The sequence below is a fragment of the Falco naumanni genome, chromosome 2 (genome assembly GCF_017639655.2).
Source record: "Falco naumanni isolate bFalNau1 chromosome 2, bFalNau1.pat, whole genome shotgun sequence".
Lineage (NCBI taxonomy): Eukaryota > Metazoa > Chordata > Aves > Falconiformes > Falconidae > Falco > Falco naumanni.
In genome coordinates this window covers 20,225,937-20,246,233 of record NC_054055.1, presented here as the reverse complement: position 1 = coordinate 20,246,233, position 20,297 = coordinate 20,225,937, and the positions used below count along the sequence as shown (strand labels likewise).

Genomic DNA, 20,297 nt, shown 5'->3' with positions numbered 1-20,297 from the left:
GAGGCTTTTGTAGCCTTGGAGTATGTGGACTGTTGTTGAGCTGTTGATGATCTTCTGCTGTGAAAGTCATAGCTAACGGTGAACACTTTTCCAAAAATATCAAAGCTATCGGTGTAAACCAGAGTACCTCACTTGGAATGGAAAGCTGGGGGCACTCGCCCCGGCAAGGTGAGCACCAGAGGACTGAACGCCTAGGGTGAGAGAGAGCACAGCATCTTGCTGCAGTAAGAGACTACTGAAACATTTATCAGTTTCATCAGTTGATGGTTTGACCAAGGTGTTTTTGATGTGTAAAGCTTGAAAAATGAGACACAATGCTTTCATACTCTCTGGAGCATTTAGAAAAATACCCAACTGACTTTTCATTGCTACTGAAAATTTAAAATACTGTGCAATTAAAAAGAGACCATTTTTTAAAATAAAAATAATTTAGAAATTATTTATTTTGATTTACAGTGTGACTCTTGATAATTTATTCCATGCATTATAAGGCCGTGGTGGAGTGCCATTTATATTTTTTATTTATCATAGGAACTAAAACTGCTGAAAAGAAAAAACAGTACATTTAAACTTAAAACAAAAGTCTATAGCCTTGTTTAGTTTTTTAGAAAAGGGCTGTGGTTTTATAAATGTGAAATCATGCATTTTATATACTTTGTAAACTTTAGAGAAGCATAGTTTAAGAATTTTGTTCAAATTAAATATGTATGTGCACATTGTTTAGACTAACCCTGTAACTAATCCTAAAATCATCTGTGTTAAATGATTGTTCCAGCTAACCTTTTGCTAGGTAACATGAGATGTTTAGACTTCATCTTTACATGTTCTAGAATACATTTCATATATCTTAACGCTTTGTCAGAAACTGGTGATCTAGTCACCTGATCACACATTAAATGTCTGTTTGCATGTGAATCATCGTACCGTGTGCTGGGTTTTCCTTGCAGTGCATTACAAGGTAATACACTAGTACACATGGAGTACAGAGTAGATGTTTATAAAGGCACTATATCAAATACAGCATGTTGCTCATGGTCATGGGTATGCTATAAATAATTTTCCAGCTTCCATTTTCAGGTCTTAAAGGGTTGGCATAACTTGCTCCCAGATGGAGGTGAGATCTCACTGGTGCTGGCAGGTCTTTCGGCCAGGATTGCATTTTGTGGTCCTTGGGAACACCTACAAACCAAATCTACTTGGATGCTTAAGCACATCCATCCTTGGTGTTCCAATCTACTCTTCACCTTGTAAAACAAAACCTCTCCGCTTTTTGTAGCTTTTTTTCTTTTGGTCTCAGATGAAGTCTAATTTACCACATTAGGTTGGCTGGTTGGTTACTTTTTTTTATCTGAATGACATTCTTAATGAAACTGGTATTTAAAAAATGTTTTACTGGAGTATTACAGAACATCCTGCAAGGAAACAGAATTGCAAATACAGCAGCAATAATTGTGTTTTGTAGTTCTTTTTCCCCTCATTATCTCTGTACTTGTGTTGAGTAGGTGAGATTTTAATGCTGTCCTGAAGTCCTTTCTGGCAAAAAAACCCAAAATAATTAGTTAATAATGTTTGGGCTACTTGATAAAGCAATTGTCAAACTGGCTCTTCATTCCTTCACTGGTTGTTCTGTATTATTTCTGTGATGTGACTATTCACATCTTAAAACCACCTTCTAAACCATACAAAAAAACATGTACATGGATTCTGCTTTTAGAGAAAAAAAATAAAGATTCATTTTCCTCATTGATGGGCTGCTTTTGTTTCATGAAAAAAAGAAAAAAGTCTCAAGAGCAGTTAGCAGTGAGTTATAGACAGCTCTGTGTTGCAACCTGCATGACAAAACCGCTCACTTTGAGTAAATTTAAACAGAGTTTAAAACCTATAAACAATGATAGATTGTCAGTTAATTTGTAATGTAGTAATTCATATTTAATAGGCTCTTTCCCCTCATTTTGCTTACTAAGAAAACTAAAACTCTGGGGTTGAATGGCCACATAAGTCATGTAGTAGCAGAATTTGGATTTAGACCTTGTGCCAATGGACCTGGTCTCCTTTCAAGTACTGCTACACATCTGTTCGTCTTCCATCACACAATTATTAGTGGCCTAGCTCAGAATATTGTAGGTAAATAGAATAGAATTCAGAATAGAATAGAAACCTATGCAATAGAATAGAAATAGAGTGCAAGGATACAGCAGAAGCTGCTATAAGCTGTGAAAAAATGACTGTTTGGAATACATGGAGCTGTTGAATTGTATTTTTGCACAATTGCATCACCTTCTAGGGCCAGCGTGCCAGACTTGCTGGGACCCCTTTTCTTTCCCCCCGTAGCCCCATGTGCAGGTGCAAGAGCCGCCTGCCAGCCCTGCAGTGCGGAGCGATACAAATGCAGATGGAATGAGCAGTTGGCCTAAAGAAAAAAACAACCTAGCGTAGCGTTGCCCTTCATCAGTTGTGACCACTGGTGATTTGCTTCATGCATGTGTTTCGCACAGCTGTGAACATGTGCTGGTTTAGTGCATCCAGCATGAGCGTATCCTATGACTGTGCCTCCTTCCAGGGTGAACAGAGGCGCTGGAGTGAAACGGGAAGGTCCCTCCCCAGCAGCTGGGTGGAAATATTACAGCAGTGTACCTCCAGGGATGCTGACCCCAAAAGTCGTCGTGGTGTGCGTGAGCCACGGCCGCGCACAGGGCAGCAGAGTGGAGGAGTGACGGGAGGCTGCGTGCGAGTGATGTGAGGGGCAGGAGGTGCTTCCCATCCCAGGAAATACCGGTGCTGCCCGTGCCGCTGCTGATACGCTGTTCGGTGCCGGGTGGTGGCTCCTTTGCAAGCTCCGGCATGAGGCTGCCTGGTCTGTAACACACCATTTTCTGCGTGCATTGCGTTTTTCTGATCTGCTGCTGGACTCGGCCCCCTCGTGCCTCGTCGGAGGTCAGGTGGTGCTATTGCTGGCCCAGGTGCGCCCATTGCCATCAGCTCAGCTGAGCCTTCGCACTTGCTGCGTGGAAATACATCATTTTTTCTGAAGTGCTGGTTGAACTGTGGCAACTGCTTTTCAGTAAATCAATACTTGGAGCTTGAGCAAAGAGCATGTATGTAAACAGGGGGAGGACTCGGGGTGGGTGAGCATGTCTCCAGAAAGAAAAAATGGATCGATGACCAGGGCCGAGATTTCTTTGGCTGCTGCTCTGCACAGTGCAGCGCTGTTGGTTTCTCTAGCAGCTGCTGAAAGTCTCTGTAAAGCATTTACATTGTGTTTCCACATGACAGATCCAGAAATCTTCTATTTTTAGTAGATGATGAAATTAAATAGCATTATTTGCACACTTTTCAAAACAGTATCATATAATTCACCTGGCAAGAAAATGCAATTTTGGAGGGCAGAGGCTCCATCCCCCAAAGCACACATAAAGGACAGACTCACTTCATGGTCTCAGAGGTGCAAATTACTTCTGCTGTATTTATCAGGCTGAGTAGGGCTGGCTGAAGACCCTGTCCTGCTCTGCTTGACCTGCAGCCTCCACCCAGATGAGTTAAGATGACAGGTTGCTTTTCTTGCAAATTGCTGTTCTCTGGAAGGCGTTGCTTAGGGCAAGGGCAGAGAAAAAACATGTTTCACGCATTTTAGATGCAGAAGCAAACCGCAGGTGGGAGACATGTTGATGCTGTGCTGCTCCAAAGCTGAGAGCTGTAAATCCAGAGAGCTGAGGAGCAGAAGTTGGGGTTGAGCAGATGCCCAAGGCCCTGCCACGAGCATCAGCTTGTTGTCCCTGCAAAGAATAAGAGTAACGGGGCCTGGGGCACATCCAGAGCACGGGTTGTAAGCCCAGTACAAGATTTAATTAACAGGTTATAACTTTTCTCTGTTATTTAGTTGTTTAGTACGCTGAAGTTGGTTCTTGTAAAAAAAAAAAAATAGTTGCTGCTTCCCTGGTTGCATTGCTTGCTTCCCTATTTGACTCCTGACCATAGGATGCTCCAGCTCTTGGTCTTAAGCTGCAGGATGGTACCTGGTGGGGTGTGCCGGGTGACCATCCTGCTCTTCTCTCCCGTGAGGGGGCCAAGCACCCCCAGAGCCCCACTGGCAGCCAGCTTTCAGCCACAAGTGCCCTAAAAATTACTTCATTACTGAACTCTTTGGCTTATGTTTGTGGTTGTGATGCTGCACGCAGCTCACTGCAGCACACAAGAGTGCAGATCCACCCGCTCTGTCCCATACCGTGCATACAGCATGTCACTGGCCACATTAAACACTGAGGGAAGCACAGTAGAAGCGCTGAAGCTGATCCTGACTGAGGAACTGGTTTAAACAGTACCCCCAGCTGTAACTCCTTGTTTAGCGAGACCTCACAGCCGCTACCACAGTCATGCTTATTCTTTATTTTTTTGAGGAAACCGGTATGCTGGATGATTCAGAGGAGTTGCAAAGAGGCAAGTGTGATTTGGGATGTCCCTGGACACCTTGGTTTCTTCAGTGGTTTGCCAGCTCAGGTTGGATTTCATTTTGTGATATTGCTTCAAGAATGCCAACCAAACCCAGCCTTTTTCTGCTCAAGACACCAATGGTGCTTATGTTGTCTGGTTTGGTCTCTTCGGATGGCAGTCGCACCACTGCCCAAGCCTCTGCACAGCTCTGAGTTCTCCTTTGGGCTGATCAAGGAAAGTGAGTTTCCCCAGTTCGGTCAAGTCTTCTAGTCCCACGCGGACCTGCTTGCCTGCATCATACAAGACAGGCTTGGCGAGTTGAGTCATTATCAGGTTACAAATGTCTCTTGAAACTGCTTCCATGTGAGCTTGACAGGCATCACAGCAGCTCCTGATGCAGGTTGATGCGTTGTTACCTCAGAGGTGAAGGACTTCTGTCAGTCATCCTGGAGCTGAAACCTGAACTAGACAACCTGCATGACCTTGTCTAGAGGAGCTACAAGAGAGGCTGCTGTACAACCGCACAGGGAGGCTCCTTGCTAGACCATTTCTGAGCAGGACAAAGCATCTCTTTGGCTGGTCTGGGCACCGTCCTTCAGCCTCACAGGACCTTTGAGCTCATTCTGCACTGAAGAAAGGGATGAGAGATTTTCTGCTCCGGTGCACGAACTGTCCCCTTCACTCCAAAGGTTTGCTGTGGCTGTAGAGAAAAAGCTGGCAAGGAGCTGGGCACGTCAAGAGCACATGCATTAAATGCCACCATCATCCTGCTCTCAGTGCAACAACAGAGGACCTGTGCTCGGTAACCCCAGCACCCACTCCTGAGACACCCAGCATGGCAGAAGGAGCAGCAGAAGTGTTGAAAATGATTGAAATTTCCTCTGCTGAGCGGGTTTGTCACACAGCCTGTTTCACCATGCCTTCCCAACCACACGGCAGGCTCCCGGAGTCCTTCAGCCACCACCAGGGAGGAGTTGCTGCCCTGCATTTCTCTGCCCATCCCTGGGGGTGTGAAATTCCTGCCCCTCCGAGGAGAGCTTGGAAGAGGCTCCAGGCTCAGGAGGACTTGCCTAAAACCAGCTTGTAGGAGACCCAGGAGACCAGTTCTCATGGGAGTCCTGCCCTGCAGAGGGGTGGGTTGAGGAGCAGGGGTGCCCCACTCTCACCACAGCCAACAGCCAGGTGCTGGGACATACATGTGTGCACCCTGTGTGTGTAGGTCTGCAGATGTTCCTGGTATCCCTCTGTTTAATGGCCTCCATAGTAAGAGTTGGTGTTGTGGTTTTTTTTTTCTTGCCCCACTCCCCCCCCCAGTTGAACTTCCCAAGAGCAGCTGGTAGGTACGATGGAAATTAAAAGCCACTATTAATTTACATGAGCTGGGCAAAGCATAAGCCAGAGGAGCATGGGGGATGAGGAGCTGGTGATGGATGTTCGCCAGGCAGGTTCCTTATGTCAGGTGGACTCATCTTACAGAGATCCCCGACTGCACCCTGGAACTGGAGCTGGAGCTGCAGCTTTGGTGACTGGATATTCCGCCCCTCGGCCAACAGCCTGATAAGGGGAAAATTGCGTTGGGGTCTTGCCAGGGGTGCTTGGGAGGCAGGGAGAAGGAATTTGGTTTTCATCCACCTATACAAAGCATTCAGGCATGCACAAACCTGGATTTAAAATTACAGAATCATTTAGGTTGGAAAAGAACTTTGAGATAATCAGAACCAACCGTTAACCTGCCAGCACTGCCAGGTCCATCACTAAACCACGTCCCTAACCACTGCATCTACATGTTTTTCAAACACCTCCAGGGATGGTGATTCCACCCCCTCCCTGGGCAGCCTGTTCCAGTGCTTCACCACCCTTTCTGTGAAGAAATTTTTCCTAACATCCAATCTAAATCTGCCCTGGCAGAACTTGACACCATTTCCTCTTGTCCTGTCCCTTATTATGTGGGAGAAGAGACCGACCCCACCTGCCTACCCCCTCCCTTCAGGCAGCTGCAGGGAGCGATAAGGTCTCCCCTCAGCCTCCTCCTCTCCAGGCTGAACACCCCCAGCTCCCCCAGCTGCTCCTCACAGGACTTGTGCCCCAGCCCCCTCCCCAGCTTCACTGCCCAACTTTAATTTTAAACTGATTTTAATCTGTATTTTGCTAATTTCAGAAATTAGAAATGCTGTTTCAGCAGGAAAACTCCCCGTCTGGGGCAGTGTGCTTTCTTAGCTGCCCCGCTGCTAGAGCCACCTCACGGACCACAGCAGCACCTCTTGCTGCTCCAGCAGATGTCGGTGACTCTGGCATGAGCCACACAGAGTGCCTACAACCACTGACCTGCTGGGGTAAGCCCCAGTGAAATGTTTTTTTGGGAGGGTGCAGACCACGGTGGTTCTCAGCACTGACCTGCACCAGCATCCACGGGCTGAGCCTCTGCATGGTCTCGTCATGGCCACCACGGCTGAGAGCCAGATGCTCCAGGAACTGCAGAGAGGGATGATGTCATGTTTGTTTATCCATTTATTGTATACAAGAGGAAATCAATTTCTCTTGGTGCCTTCTGCTACAAAGTCATTTAATTAACACTGAAACGCCACGCACAGGGGACACAGCAGAGCTGCTCACGGTTGGCATGGGCTGCACCTATACAATTGTTTCAGAGAAAGGAAAACGTCAGCACGGTAAAAACGGGAACTGTTAGCGTGCCACATGCTGCCAGGAAATGGGGCTGCTACCCTATTCTAAACCTGGATCAGACTCCATGAAAGTTAACTTGTTCACACCCCCCCCCCTTTCCTTTTGACCTTTAATGCAGTGGGACAACCCCCTCCCGGCAAGCACCACCGCAGGAGCTGCCAGGGCCAGGGAGGCACGCAGGCTGTCATCCACCAACTCGCCAGTGCACATCCACTATGGAAAACAAAGCGGTAGCAGAACTTGAGTCATGCCACTGCAGAAACCGGGCAAAAAAATGTAAACCGTGTGTAGGCTCCTGCTCTTGCCCCCTGCAGCCGGGGCTGCACACACCCCAGCCACCACGTGCCCACCTGCCACCTGCAGCCCGGCTGCTTCACACCCAGACCCTGCTGCCGCCGCAAATGTGAAGAGCACTTGTGAAATTAGCGGAAAGACCCATGATGAACTTCTGCAAGAACCAGCAAAACCAGTGGCCAGCCACCAAGTATGAAAATAGCATGGAGGTGACAGGGACAAGGAAGGAAAAAACCACTTCAAGTGGCTGAAAATTGTCACTGTCTTCCACACGGGGTGGCAATCGTCCCTGCAGGACAGCGTTTTTCATCATACAACTCTGCTGCAACAATACTTCACCTACGGGTAAATACCAGGCTGCTATTTCCACAACATCATCATCCTCACCAGAGCAAAATCCAGCCCCCCCCCCCCCCCAAGGTGACTGACTGAGAAACCTCCTGTGGTCATCCCAGAGGCACGATTGCCACCCCATGTGGAAGACAGTGACAATTTTCAGCCATCAAGGCTTACAGAAAGCAGCTGCTGCAGTGGATGAGGCAATGGCCCTGGGCTGGGTCCTGCTGCAGCCACCGGTGGGGACCTGCCACCCCCTCCCAGGCCAGCTCAGGCCAGGGACCAGCAGTGGGGTGAACCTGCCCCTTCCAGCTAACGAGCAGCCGTTATAATGATGGGGTGCTATAGCTGGGCGGGAGCAGCTACAGTTTGAACAAAGCTACGATCGGCGGCAAGAGTGAGCCCAAAGCTTTCACGGCACCAAAATCACTTTCTGTTATGTTTTTGTTTTTAAATCTGGCTGCTAAGCTCCATCACACTTCATCTTGCCCAACTCCCCCTCTGCAGGGCATCCTCCAGAGAACTTTGACACTGACAAGAGAAGCCAAAACACATCGCAGGCAGATATTAGCAAAGGCACCAAACAGTAAATAAAATCCTGGGGAACATTTCACAGTTGCACTGAACGTGGATTTCCATGAAAGGGTCTTACTACCTTCCACTGTTAGTACCTGAAGCAAACACAAACTTAGAGAAGGCTGCTTCAAGTGGCAGTTATTGCAGAAACACTTTTAAAATCTGGCTAGAAGTAAAATTCACAGAGGTCACAATGCCTTGGCTCCCCTGAGCACCAGGAACATCTCTAACCCCCCACACGAGTCAGGGAGAGGGGGCCTGCAGAAACTGTTTTAGAAGAATCACTCAAATGCTGAGCAAGCCAGTCCCCCAGTCCCGGTGCTGGCCCAGACACACAAAGCAGCCCCCTGAAATCCCACAGCTCTGGATTTTATGTTCCTCTTGAGCATCTGGAACCCAAAACCTCATCCACCAGGGGCTGAGCCAGGGTCTCGCTTCAACTGGTGGTGCCCTAGTGTAACCCACCACCAGCTAGAGGCAGGGGAGGCTTCCTTCTGCACAGGCCCCCGGCTCTGCAGGGCTTTCAGCAGGAGGCTGGCCATGACCCACAGCCCGCCCTGCCCGCCTGCAGTCCTGAAGGATCCAAACCCTGCCAGGATGGAAAGCCCACAGCCCCTCCTCCACCAGCCCAGGTGGAGGGCTGTTCCCCAGCAGGGCAGGAGGCACAGCAGCGAGCGCTCAGGCAGCACCCCCGTTCAATGGGAGGCTTGTGGAGCCCTGAGGCAGCTCCCTCGCCCGTTAGCAGCTAACGATTCTGCTCATGTGCCATAACGCTTCGGCAGCCGTTGCTTCACATCTAAGTCCTCTGACTGATCTGCCTGCACAGTTCCCAATGCAGGAGGCCATCGTGCAAGAAGGCACCGCAAGGGAGACAAGTGTTTCCAAGGTTTGGTATATTCCCAGGGGATGCTAGCTGAATTTGGGAATAATTCAGGTGTCCACCTACTCAAGTACCAGATTCCTTAATTACCATCTCCCATCTTTTCCTTGAAGAGCGATCCATTCTTTGCAAATAAAGCCTCCCATGGCTTATCTGATCGGAAACTCCCCTTTGGATTGGTGCCACATAATGAACTTCTCAGAGAAGTGAAAAGCTATTTCACTAGCAACAAGCAACACCGATCATCAAATGAATAGTGATTCTTTGGATTAACGTTAAAACCCATTTATTCAGGCTTTTGTGCAGGGTGCACAACTCAATGCAGTTACGTATACACAGTATGCACATCCCAATAGCATACAAAAAGGCAAGTAGCAACGGGTGCTTACACTCGAAATGTATGTACAGACATTAAATTGGGAGTTTTACATTAGAAAATTGTCTGACACTATTCATGTATCATCAAAGCTATTAGAAATTGTGTAGAAAACCAATAAAACTTGGAAAGTATCTACTCTTACTTCACTTTACCCAGGCTGGATATAGAGTCAGGCTTCCCACACCACATCATTTCAGGCCAAAGTCTGCAAGATCCCCAAGCACTTGGAAGAGTCACACCACCTTTCACTCTAGCACATCCCATTATGTGTTAAAGATTAACATATTAGTATTATTTCCTGTTTTTTTCTGAGAAGAACAACAGCTCAAACACTTCAAAAAAGCTAATTTTCTCCTGGGGAAAGACAACAGAGGAATGATTTAGAGACACCATGACAGAACGAAACATTAACAAAATGTTGTAACGGCACTTCCTGGTCCTTCCAAAAAAACTCTTCGCGGACCAGGCAGCACCTAATTTAAAGCACTGTAAACTGTCCAGATTTACAGAAGCGCAATAGCAGGCCTTGGCAGACCCCAGGTCTTCTGCTGATCTTTACCTTGTTCCTATCCTAAGGGCTGCAAGAGATCGTACTTTTGTAACCTGCACAAAAAGACACAGAGAGATCAAGTAGATTTAGCAAAAGGATACTACACAGAAACAATAAATAGAAATATGCAGCAACATCATGAGAGCTACACTTCACTCCCTGTAACTATTCTGAATTTCATTTCTGACTGAATTTCATTTCTAAGACGTTGGCAGAATGAGGGAGCGTGAGAAAAAGAACGATTTAAGAAACATGTGGTTCTTGTGGACAAGGCCTCCAAGGAAACCCAGAGCCCGTCTCCATTGACTTACAACTTGAAGAGCAGGTCCAACTCTCTTTAACTACTCTTCTATGCCAGAGTCAAATTCTTGCACATACCAGTACAGTTGTGATGCTAAATTTTATCATTATAAAGAACCTAACCTACAATCCACCCAGGGAGTAATTTTAAAGGACTAATTTGCTAATGCAGGCAACGTAAACCACAGCCGAGTACGACACTGGTAAGACTGCGTTAAAACTGCTCCCAAAGGTGGCTGAAAGAAGATGTCTTGTGCATAAATACAAACAATATAGGACTTATTTGTAGAACATTCAATCACAGCCAATATGACTTCAGCCAGCTCTTCTTTTTAGCACAGCACATGTGCCGATTGCTGTATTAAGCTCTGGGGGTTAATTTATTCAGTTTGTTGCCTTGCATGAGCCTTTTGGAGAAAAAGGTGAGGACAGCACAAAGAATCTCTCTAAAATTTATCTATCTCCTAAAGTTTAAAGTTCTCTGGTGGAAGTTTTAACAATGAGTCAAAATTTACTTCAGTGAAAATATGTTTCAAAAATTCGTATTTTCCATGTTGATTTTTATGAAAATTCATTGTTGAAGTGGCTTGAAAAATATTTTCCTTTTGCAGAATTACTTCCTTAAATATATTTTGAATAGGCAAAACATAATCAGTATTTTAAATTCAGCCTTCCTACGGTGTGAACCTCTCTCATTCCGATTGTTTTAGAGAAACACTTCAGCTGTCAGTATTAATAAATCAGAATTTTATTCAAAAGGAAACAGGAAAAAGACTTAATAACCAGATTCTCTTTGTCATTCAATAAGCATAGGGAATTAGTTCCCATTTGAAAGAAACAAGCCCTCAACAGCACTTTTTTATGTTTAGTTTAGGAGTGCAGCTACAGCCCGTCACACATAGGAACACTATGTCAAATTTTATACTACAGCTCGTGACCCACACAAATCATTTTCTGGCACAGAGTCAGTAGGAACTGCCAGGGCTTGAGCATAACCAAATAAGCCGTGTGGTTAAGATTTAGGAGCACTCAAACCCACTCATGTCTTAAAAGTCTGACAGCAATTCCAGGCCAGGGGCGGGGAGGAAAAACAGGCTTCTGGCAGCAAATAAAGCTGTAGACTGGGAAGGTACCACTGAAATGCTTCCTGGTACTGAGAGATCCCCAAAATAAGTTTGCAGGAGGATAAAAGCAAACATGCAGGTAAATAGATCCAATTTTGCTATCAAGGACAAAACTGAATCATACTTACTGTGCATGCTGTAATATTTTTTTAAAAAAATTTTAAACGCAGTTAGCTTTCAAAGGCCTTATTTCTAAAAAAATATTCAATGTCAAAGTTTATATAAAAACAAGTAGTGACTTGTGCATTTCGCTTTAATACAGCCATTGCAAGACCCAATGCCACATACTGTATTAGAAATCTCCAGTTTACCCATGCTATATAAGAACGTTTTTATATACACGTGTGTGTATATACGTATATCAATTATCAAGCTCAGTTAAATGCAAAGCTAATTGTAATACTTTTCCCCTCAGAAAACAGTTTCATCCACTAAACTCCAGACTGCAAAGCTAGTTGCAGTGTCACAGGCAAAACACAATTTTACCAAATCACTGGGAAGAAAAAAAAAAAAAAAAAAAGGGCATTTTAACCCTTAAATTGACAGAATAAGCCACAACAGAAGTAATTAAAGGAAACATGACTGAACAAAGAAATACACGGTATTCTCTTCTCCAGTGGTCGCTAAAGAATCCAGCAAATGTCAGTCAATAAATAAGGAAAAGCCTGGTGAATTTTACCAAAGTACTTTGCTACCATAAATTTACTTTGAGCAAAAGCCTGCGTTGCCATACGTAGCTGCCTGCCTCTTGTTTTCACCCTGTAGTCTTAAGTAGTCCACTAATGCAACCTATTTCTTTTGGTAAGTCTTAAGGCTTAGACTTTTTTCCCCACAATGTTTTAAAACTAATAATTATGCAACATTTTCCTTCCTTGTGTTAATTTGCATTCTCATACTGAAACAAAGTTATTTAATTGCACTAAAGCTCTCAGTGATCTAAGCCGAAATCTATTTTTCAGATTAAATACATGGCATGACACACTAGGCAAGGACAAAAAAAGCCCAAACAAAAACCAAAAGCAAAAAAACGCCAGCAGCAGTAAAGCAAGGTGAGACGTAAGAACGCGTTCAGAGACTGGGAAAAACACGCGTGAAAAGGGCCACCCAAAGCATACAGAAGCCACCGCTAGAAAGAAGATTCTGCAGACTTTCTTTTCATGGCTGTGTATGAACAGAGACTGATAGGAGATCTTTTCCCCCCTCACACCTGCTTCTCAAAGTCCGGATGGGCTAAAGAGCCACTGGATACCTAACTCCTTCAAGATACCCGCGATTACGCTATGGAGGAGTTAAGCTTCTGCCAGGGTGATCTGCAGACAAGGTTCAAAGCCAGGCAGAAATATAACCGTAACTCTTTTAAGTAAGAGTCCACATGAAAAAGTCAACTATTTCATGGTTTTTCTTCTTTTCAGTACTTGTACATCCAGGACAACTGCTGTGCAGAAGGGCAAAGCCATAGCACCATGCAGTGGTGCTCAGCTGCTCTGCCGTCTGAGCAGGCGCAACCACCCCGATCCAGCGCTTTCCCTTGCATAGTCCAGGCAGACAGACAAGCTGCACAGTGAAAGTGCAGAATTTCTCTCCCACGTGCTTCCATGGGTGTGTGACCCGGGCTAGGCTCAAAGTTGAGCCTCGTGGGTGTAAACACTGATTCAGATCTCCCCCAGTTTCCTGCATGCATTAACAGATCTGCTTTCTGACGTTTCCTGTCCTCCAGAATGCTCATAGCAATTAATAACTGCTAAATACAGTTATTTCCTCTATAAGCTGGCATATACTATGCATGCCCGATAAGAAAGCGTGTAGCCAAAATTAATCCAAAGATTATTCTAAAAAGTAGCAGTAATCATTCTAAATTTAAATATGGTCAGTTAGCTGGCTTTGCTGAAAACAACAATGTAAGATCCCAAACGCAAAAGAAGAAAGAAGAGCAGCTGTGTTTTCAAACGGTTCAGAGAAATACAACAAGTGGCACTGAGCCACAAGATGGATGCCCAAAACACCGTTTGCAAGGGAAGAGATTCAAGAATTCAAAACGTGAATTAAATTGAAGAACTATCAAGGACAGGAAACATGCACCAGAAGTGCCAATTAACGATACAAAGATTTCTTAGTATTTTTAGAGATTTTTCTGACGTGTGAACAAGCTTGCTGTCCTGTCTCAAGTCCCGAAACACTGAACCTGCTCACTCAAATGTAAACAAATTTGTTCCCAGCAATAAAGGCAGCAGCGGCAGCATCAACTGGTCTGTGTATTCTGGATGTAACCCTACACGTTCTCAACTTACTTTGCTAAAGATCTAAGTGCACTCAGCAGAAAAGTTTTCAGCCTCAGACCCGATGCAAATGAATCTATTTCTGGCAATACAACTGTAATTACCATATTCATAGAGATAATTAATTAATCAGAAGTGCTGCTTAAATAAAGGTAAAGTGCAATTATTTCAACTCATCAGCACGATGTATTCTAAGAAAACATTTGAGACAGTAGTTAACCATGTACTGGAAGCTCGGTTTAGCAGAATATTACTGAAGTTATAGGTTAAGAAGTTAAATACCGTATCAAGTTTAACGAAGAAATCAAGGGTGAATAAGAAGCATGAAAGCTGAGGCCGCGGGGAGCTGCAGACTTGATAAGAGATCCAGCGGAGTTCAGTGTACGTGGTCATGGAGCCCTCTATGCAGTTACTGTTTCACATGGGTTTCGCGTTGCTGGAACAAGCAGCCGGCAGCTAGAACCTCGCCTGTACACAACTCTCATCAATGCAGAGATGCTCTTGGGCAAAACTATCAGACTCCAGAGGATGTCTTCTGCTGAAGTTTAATAAGAGTTTAGTAAGTTTAATACAGAGGCCAGGCTGGGTCTGCATGGCCTTAAGAACTCCAAGACCTTTCACTATTGAGCAGCAGGCTTTCTAAAAGCCTTCAGCTAAATATTCAGATAGTAGCAACTCTTGCATAAATAAGAGTTTAAAAGCAAACAAAACAAAACAAAACCCCCAAAAAACAGGCAAAAAAAAAAAAAAGAAGAAAAGAAGCAGCAACGCAATTGTCCTACCTCTGACCTCGATCTCTTTTTACCTGATCCACTTATCCAGAGCACAGGGAACATTAACTCTTACACACATGTGCATTAGGAATATTTGCACCAACCAGGCCGCCTCCTTTGATGTGCATTTCCATCTCCCCTCATTTCTTCTGCTGCCTAAAGCCTACTGCTGCGAACAGAAACTCTTTGACACGTCATTTACAAAAGCCAATAAAAACAACCAATGGAGGAATCCCAACAATTCGAAATGCTCCGTTTCCCTTCGCTAACTTAAACTTTGTCTTTCCCTGAACTATGAGCTGTGTGGGCATAATCTACCTCTTCCTGAATATCTATAGAGTACTGCAGCCACTGCTGCAAATATAGCGGTCCCTGCTTGTGAATAAATGTGATGGTTTGGGACTGGAGGTTGGGGGGCAGCAGAGCAGGCAGGCTCTTTGGGCTTTGGTGAGTCCAATTTATTCACATAAACGAAACACATACATTTGACATGTCAGCAGCCTCTTCGCATGGAAGGGAGAAAAAGCAAAACAAGTTGAAGTTTCTTTAACTGCACTCCAAAGGAGCAGTTTATCAGCTCGGAGTCTGCAGGTAGTAAAGTGAACACAAAAGTGACAGACACCGTGAATCAAACCAAAATCAGGTAACTGGCCTACACCTATAAAACAGGGCTCACCTCTGTGAAATGAAAAGCGCAACTCCCTCCAGCAAACTGACTGCTCAATTTGCTGAACGAATTACTGGTCACACACGGTGAATTTACGGATGCTGCAACAGTACACTGAACAGGAGTTCTCAACACAAGTGAATAAATGGGCCAGTTAAGGATTCTAGCTCACCACATCTGTGTTTTGATTTTGTTTCGCTTGGGTTTGGGTTTTTTTCTTCCTCCTTACAGCCTTCTACCATTATTTTTCACCATTACGCCATCCCTTTCAGCCCTGAGCCCCTTCTCGCTGCTGACTGGGTCCCCAACCTGGGAAAAGGACCTGTCACGTAAAACTCACATGCTTGCAGACCAGTTTGGTTGAGGCAAGAATCGGCACTGCCCTGCTCAGCAGAGCAGAGGGACACACCACCTGGCAGATGCCCACGGTGGCCAGCCAGAGCCATCTCCTAGCCACCCACACAGCTGACCAGGCAGCCTGGGATTTCAGCTGGGAGGCAGGTACTCTCCATCTCTAAGCACAAACAACGGAACGTGCTCTGAGGGGGACAAAGAAATTGCCACAGCTTGTATGCTGATCCATTGACACTTACTACATTTTCCAAGAAAATCTTATCACCCGGCCGAGATACATTAAGTTGTGTGTATGAGACAACTTCTATTAGTAAGTGAACTTTGCTCTTTGGCAAGGAAGCTTTCAAATTTCTTCTGTTGATATTTTTACTCAGTACATTTATAAGCACTAGCATCAACAACCTCATCCCACTGAGATACATCTTTGTTACAATCCCCAATTCTTGAAACTAATCTGATGTCTTGGAGAACAACTTTTTAGATTATCCATGTGGAAACAGATATAGAAAATGCTTGCATAAAGTTCCTTCTCAAAAACAAAAGGTTTTAAAATACAGATCTAAATGATTAGTTCTTTTAAAAACTTAAGAAAACATAACTGAGGTACTTTCTCCATAGAAGTTTAAAATGTTTCATTTAGAACAAACCTCCTTTTTCCTCAGAGGTGCTTAAGCAGGAACAGCCCTAGAGAACATGTTTTAAGAAAGAGGCAAAAAGCATAATAATGCTTTCCAAACTGCATTTAAAAAGTCAGACATTAATTTCTTTCCATTTTGGAAAAAATAATCTCAGTATACAAGAAACATACTCGAAGAGTACAACCAACAGAAAAATGTAGGTTTTGATGTGCAGAGGGGACTACTTCAGTGAGACAGAACATCTTGTTTCACATCGAGGCATGTTGGGTGATTATATTAGTGCCACTGTTTACAAGCCGGAATTATTTTGCATCCTTTTCTCTCCACCTCAAGAGCACATTTTATATAAATCTTTCAAAAGCACTTACCTCGCCTTTTAAGCACAATATTCTGAAATTACATACCTACACAGACGCTCTCTAACAAGTGAGAAACCTCAAATCTACTGCTTCAGCAGGAGGGACTCCAAGAAAGTATAAACTAGAAATATGAATTAAAACATGTACTTGATACTTTTAACGATGCATCATAGCAATTCTGCCATATGGAGTAACAAAAAGGGTCATGTGCTTGTATTGAGTGAAAGGCCAAACAAATACAAGACAGAATGGAATGTCACCTGAGAGGAGATCTAATTTCTGAGAGCTGCTTAGCGCATTAGTTTGTATACCTATTTACACAGGACTGTTCCTGCCTTCTCCAAGTGTACTAGACAGGTGAAAAAGCCCATAAACTTGCCATTACCTAAAACATACGGCCATGCATGTATTTGACAGCACGATCCACTATAACGTGCAGCATAAAAAAAACACGTCAAGGTTTCTCGATGCTTTAGACATTGACCTGTTAAACTAAACTTCACTTAACCAGGGGCTAAGCAATATGTAGCAAGTGATTGAAAGTTCTTACATTACCGATAGAGCCCTTACATGGCCGAATTACCCTCTGTTCTCAAGAGAGACAATTTGCTCTGATGATTCACATCCTGTTTTGAATCAACAATCAATCACCAGTGCTTCCTCCCAGCTGTATGTGGTAATTTCTTAAGCAGAGTACCACCTCTAGGGATACAATTTGAGTATTTTTTTTTATTTCATTCTGACCAGAGCATGAAACAAAAGATGATCAAAATTTGTGTATACTGCTCTGGAAAAAGGCTATTACAGTGTGTTTAGTAAAGCTGTCAGAAATAAAGGGCATTAAATAACAACAATGGACCTCAGAGAAATTAACTGTATCTCTTTATTGTTAACCAATGAATGTTATCCAAAATAGTAGATGTAATTGTAGCTTAATTGTACAACACAAAACATGATGCTAAAGGAAAAAGCATGTGGAAAATTACTTCACCAAGTAATCATTAAATGTATTCTTAGTATTTCTGCACCAGTAAGTGTTCCCAACAGCTGGTGACAGTAGCTATTACCACTTTGTTCATCATGAAAATCCATATTACAAATGGTTGTTCAGAAAAAAAAAAAATCACACAGCTTTATAAATGGATCTAATCCATTTAGCCCTAATCTAGATATTGTAGATTTATGAACAACAAACTTTACTGCTATTTTTTCCCAACACTGAAACTGATGTATCAGTGTTAGTGCACACTTTCCAGGGAAAAATGAAAACTCACTGGAAGCACAGTATTTCACCTGCCATGGCAAACTGTTCAAATACTTTAGAAATTTGCTTAAGCTTCAGTGTATGAAGCCTATGAAACAAAACCTGTTCTTACAATGCACTGCAAGTAGAAACACTAGCTTCCACCAAGCAGCATTTTGAAGCATGTGCACACCATCCGCACATCAGTCTTCAAGGTCAACCAGATATGTTTAGCCCCACAAACCAAAAATATATTAACACATCTTTATTTTATTTTCATGATGTCACCCCACATAGCCAATCTTTAACTCTGCAAAATAAAAAAAAACTCAGTTGAATTGGTCATAAGAAATTTAAACCTATTGTGCATGAAAAAAATGTTTAATAAAATGGCAAATTTTAATAGATAAGTGTAAATTTATGAGTGCATAATATCAAACAGAAGAGAGCTGAACCATCCTCAGAGAAAGCAGGGTTCTTCCACTGTAGACATTTACTAGAGTAGTGTAACAAAAGTAATAACTGCAGTCCACATTAAATGTAAATCTAAAGTTCAATTTCCAAGTAAATTTCTCAAAAAAGTATTTTTTTTTTCCAAGAGGGAAAGGACTTCTTAAACAATGATCTGATATCATTATGACAATTACAATACTAGCTTCACTGAAAACTGAAGCTATGAACACTTTCACTTCAATTCTGGGAACTTTCGTTTTGTATTTGGAAACTTAAAACCAAATTAACTGACATCCACATCTGCACCCCTCCCAGGAGATAGTATACCAGTGACACATTACAGCTTTAAAACACAAAAGATGCTTTTACAATTTAAATTCATAAGGCAGTTAAGACAGTATTTAGCACTATAAATCCATCTTAAAGTAAAACAAAATCCTAGGAATAAAGGCTCCTAGCATTCTGTGATATCACTGTGTAGCGATAAGTCAATTTCAAACAGTTTTTTTCATGGTGTTTGAAGGACCAGTCATCATGTACATAGTAGTGAGGTAGGATACTGTCCCCTCCCTGGGACTGATGTTTTCATATGCTCCCTTGCCAGAAAGGTCCAGGTCTCTCTACTGCAAATAAAATAATTACAAGCAAATAGCACATGAAGTTTTGCATTTTTGTTTTCCTTTGCTGCATTAGAACGTTTTGCACATCTGTAAAGGATCACCTAGGAAAAGCAATACTTATTCAAGCCTATCGGCAGCCATGCGCTGCCCACAGGTAGTGTTCCATTTAAAAATATTTCCTGGAACTACCACCTGCCATCCAGACCTTTGTGAACAGGCAGGCAAAGAAAACCATCAATGATGACAGGACATGAAACACCAAAGAATTTCACTTGGGAGGAAAAAAACCATAACCCACAAAACCACCAAACCTGAAAGTCAGCAATATCAAACTCTTAATGGTGTAGCTACATCGAAAAATGTAGTTTTAAACTTCATACTAAAATAGCACCTATCCAGTTTAGGTTCAGTTCCATTCTTCTATTTCTTAATTTTTAAGCAATATATACACTTGTCAGTCATTATATACTTCACATCAGTTTCCAAAGGGAAAAAAAAGAAAAAAAAAGGAAACAATGAAACTGAAAACATGATTGGGAAAAAACTGCTATCATTCTCCACACCCTCCTCCCCCCCAAGAAACCTAGGGATGACAGACTGCCTTATGGTTGAATAGCTTCCCCTAAATTTGTCTTCTAGCCACTGTAGTCAAACTGGTATTAAGTGCTTTGGCAAAATGGGGTGCAATCCATCAAATCTGCAAAGGCCTGCTTTTTTCTCTGTTGGTGGTTCAGCTTTACGAGGAACATATATGCAAAGTAACAGCTCTCACATTGCTTCAAACTCATCAATACGCTGCTTTGTATTGCCTTGTCGGATTTGTCGAAGAGTCTTGTACTTATCACGGCCTGCTTTAACATTCTCAGCATGAAGGACATCATTTTGTGTTTTCTTGGTTTCATCTCTGGCTTGAGCCAACTCAGAACTTAAAGCCTGTTGAATAAAATATTTACATTTAGAGTGCTTTGACTAATCTTCTAATGGTTCTGGAATTTCTGATAACAACTGTTCTGCAACTTGGATAAGGATTTCTTGAATGCCAACCTATGAAATGCTTGTTGTGCTGTTCAGTAACTCAAGTTGTGAGGTGTATCAGAAAGACTGCAGAGGGAAAGAGAAAACAGGATTCTTTCCTTACGCAAGTGTGGGCATCAAACTAAGAAAAAAACGGCCTCGTGCCATAACATCCAAGAAGAAAGGGACTAGCAGGATAAAGCAGGAGAATGAACTTGTTTTTCAGTTTCTGCTTGAGTAAAGACAGCTCTTGTTTATCTCCCTTATCCTGTTCAGCAACTGACTTAGCAAAAAGGATATTACACATACACACTACTAAGATATTGCTGCCAGAAAAAGAAGCAGCTT

General features: G+C 43.3%; 1 protein-coding gene and 1 long non-coding RNA gene across 3 annotated transcripts in view; both read right to left on the bottom strand.

Moving 5' to 3' along the window:
• Positions 1–9,468: 9,468 nt before the first annotated feature.
• On the bottom strand, positions 9,469–14,550 carry LOC121083295. The gene is made up of 2 exons (XR_005826296.1): positions 14,111–14,550; positions 9,469–10,181 (listed from the first exon to the last, which is right to left on the bottom strand). It is a non-coding gene; the product is annotated as an uncharacterized LOC121083295 (long non-coding RNA).
• Positions 14,551–17,488: 2,938 nt separating this feature from the next.
• Positions 17,489–20,297, bottom strand: part of RDX (radixin) — a 41,415-nt gene continuing 38,606 nt past the window's right edge. For both annotated transcript variants that reach the window (XM_040583530.1, XM_040583532.1), the window contains exon 14: positions 17,489–19,868. In XM_040583530.1, the coding sequence (XP_040439464.1) occupies positions 19,704–19,868 (165 nt within the window). In that variant the 3' untranslated portion in view covers positions 17,489–19,703. The remainder of the gene's footprint in view (positions 19,869–20,297) is intronic.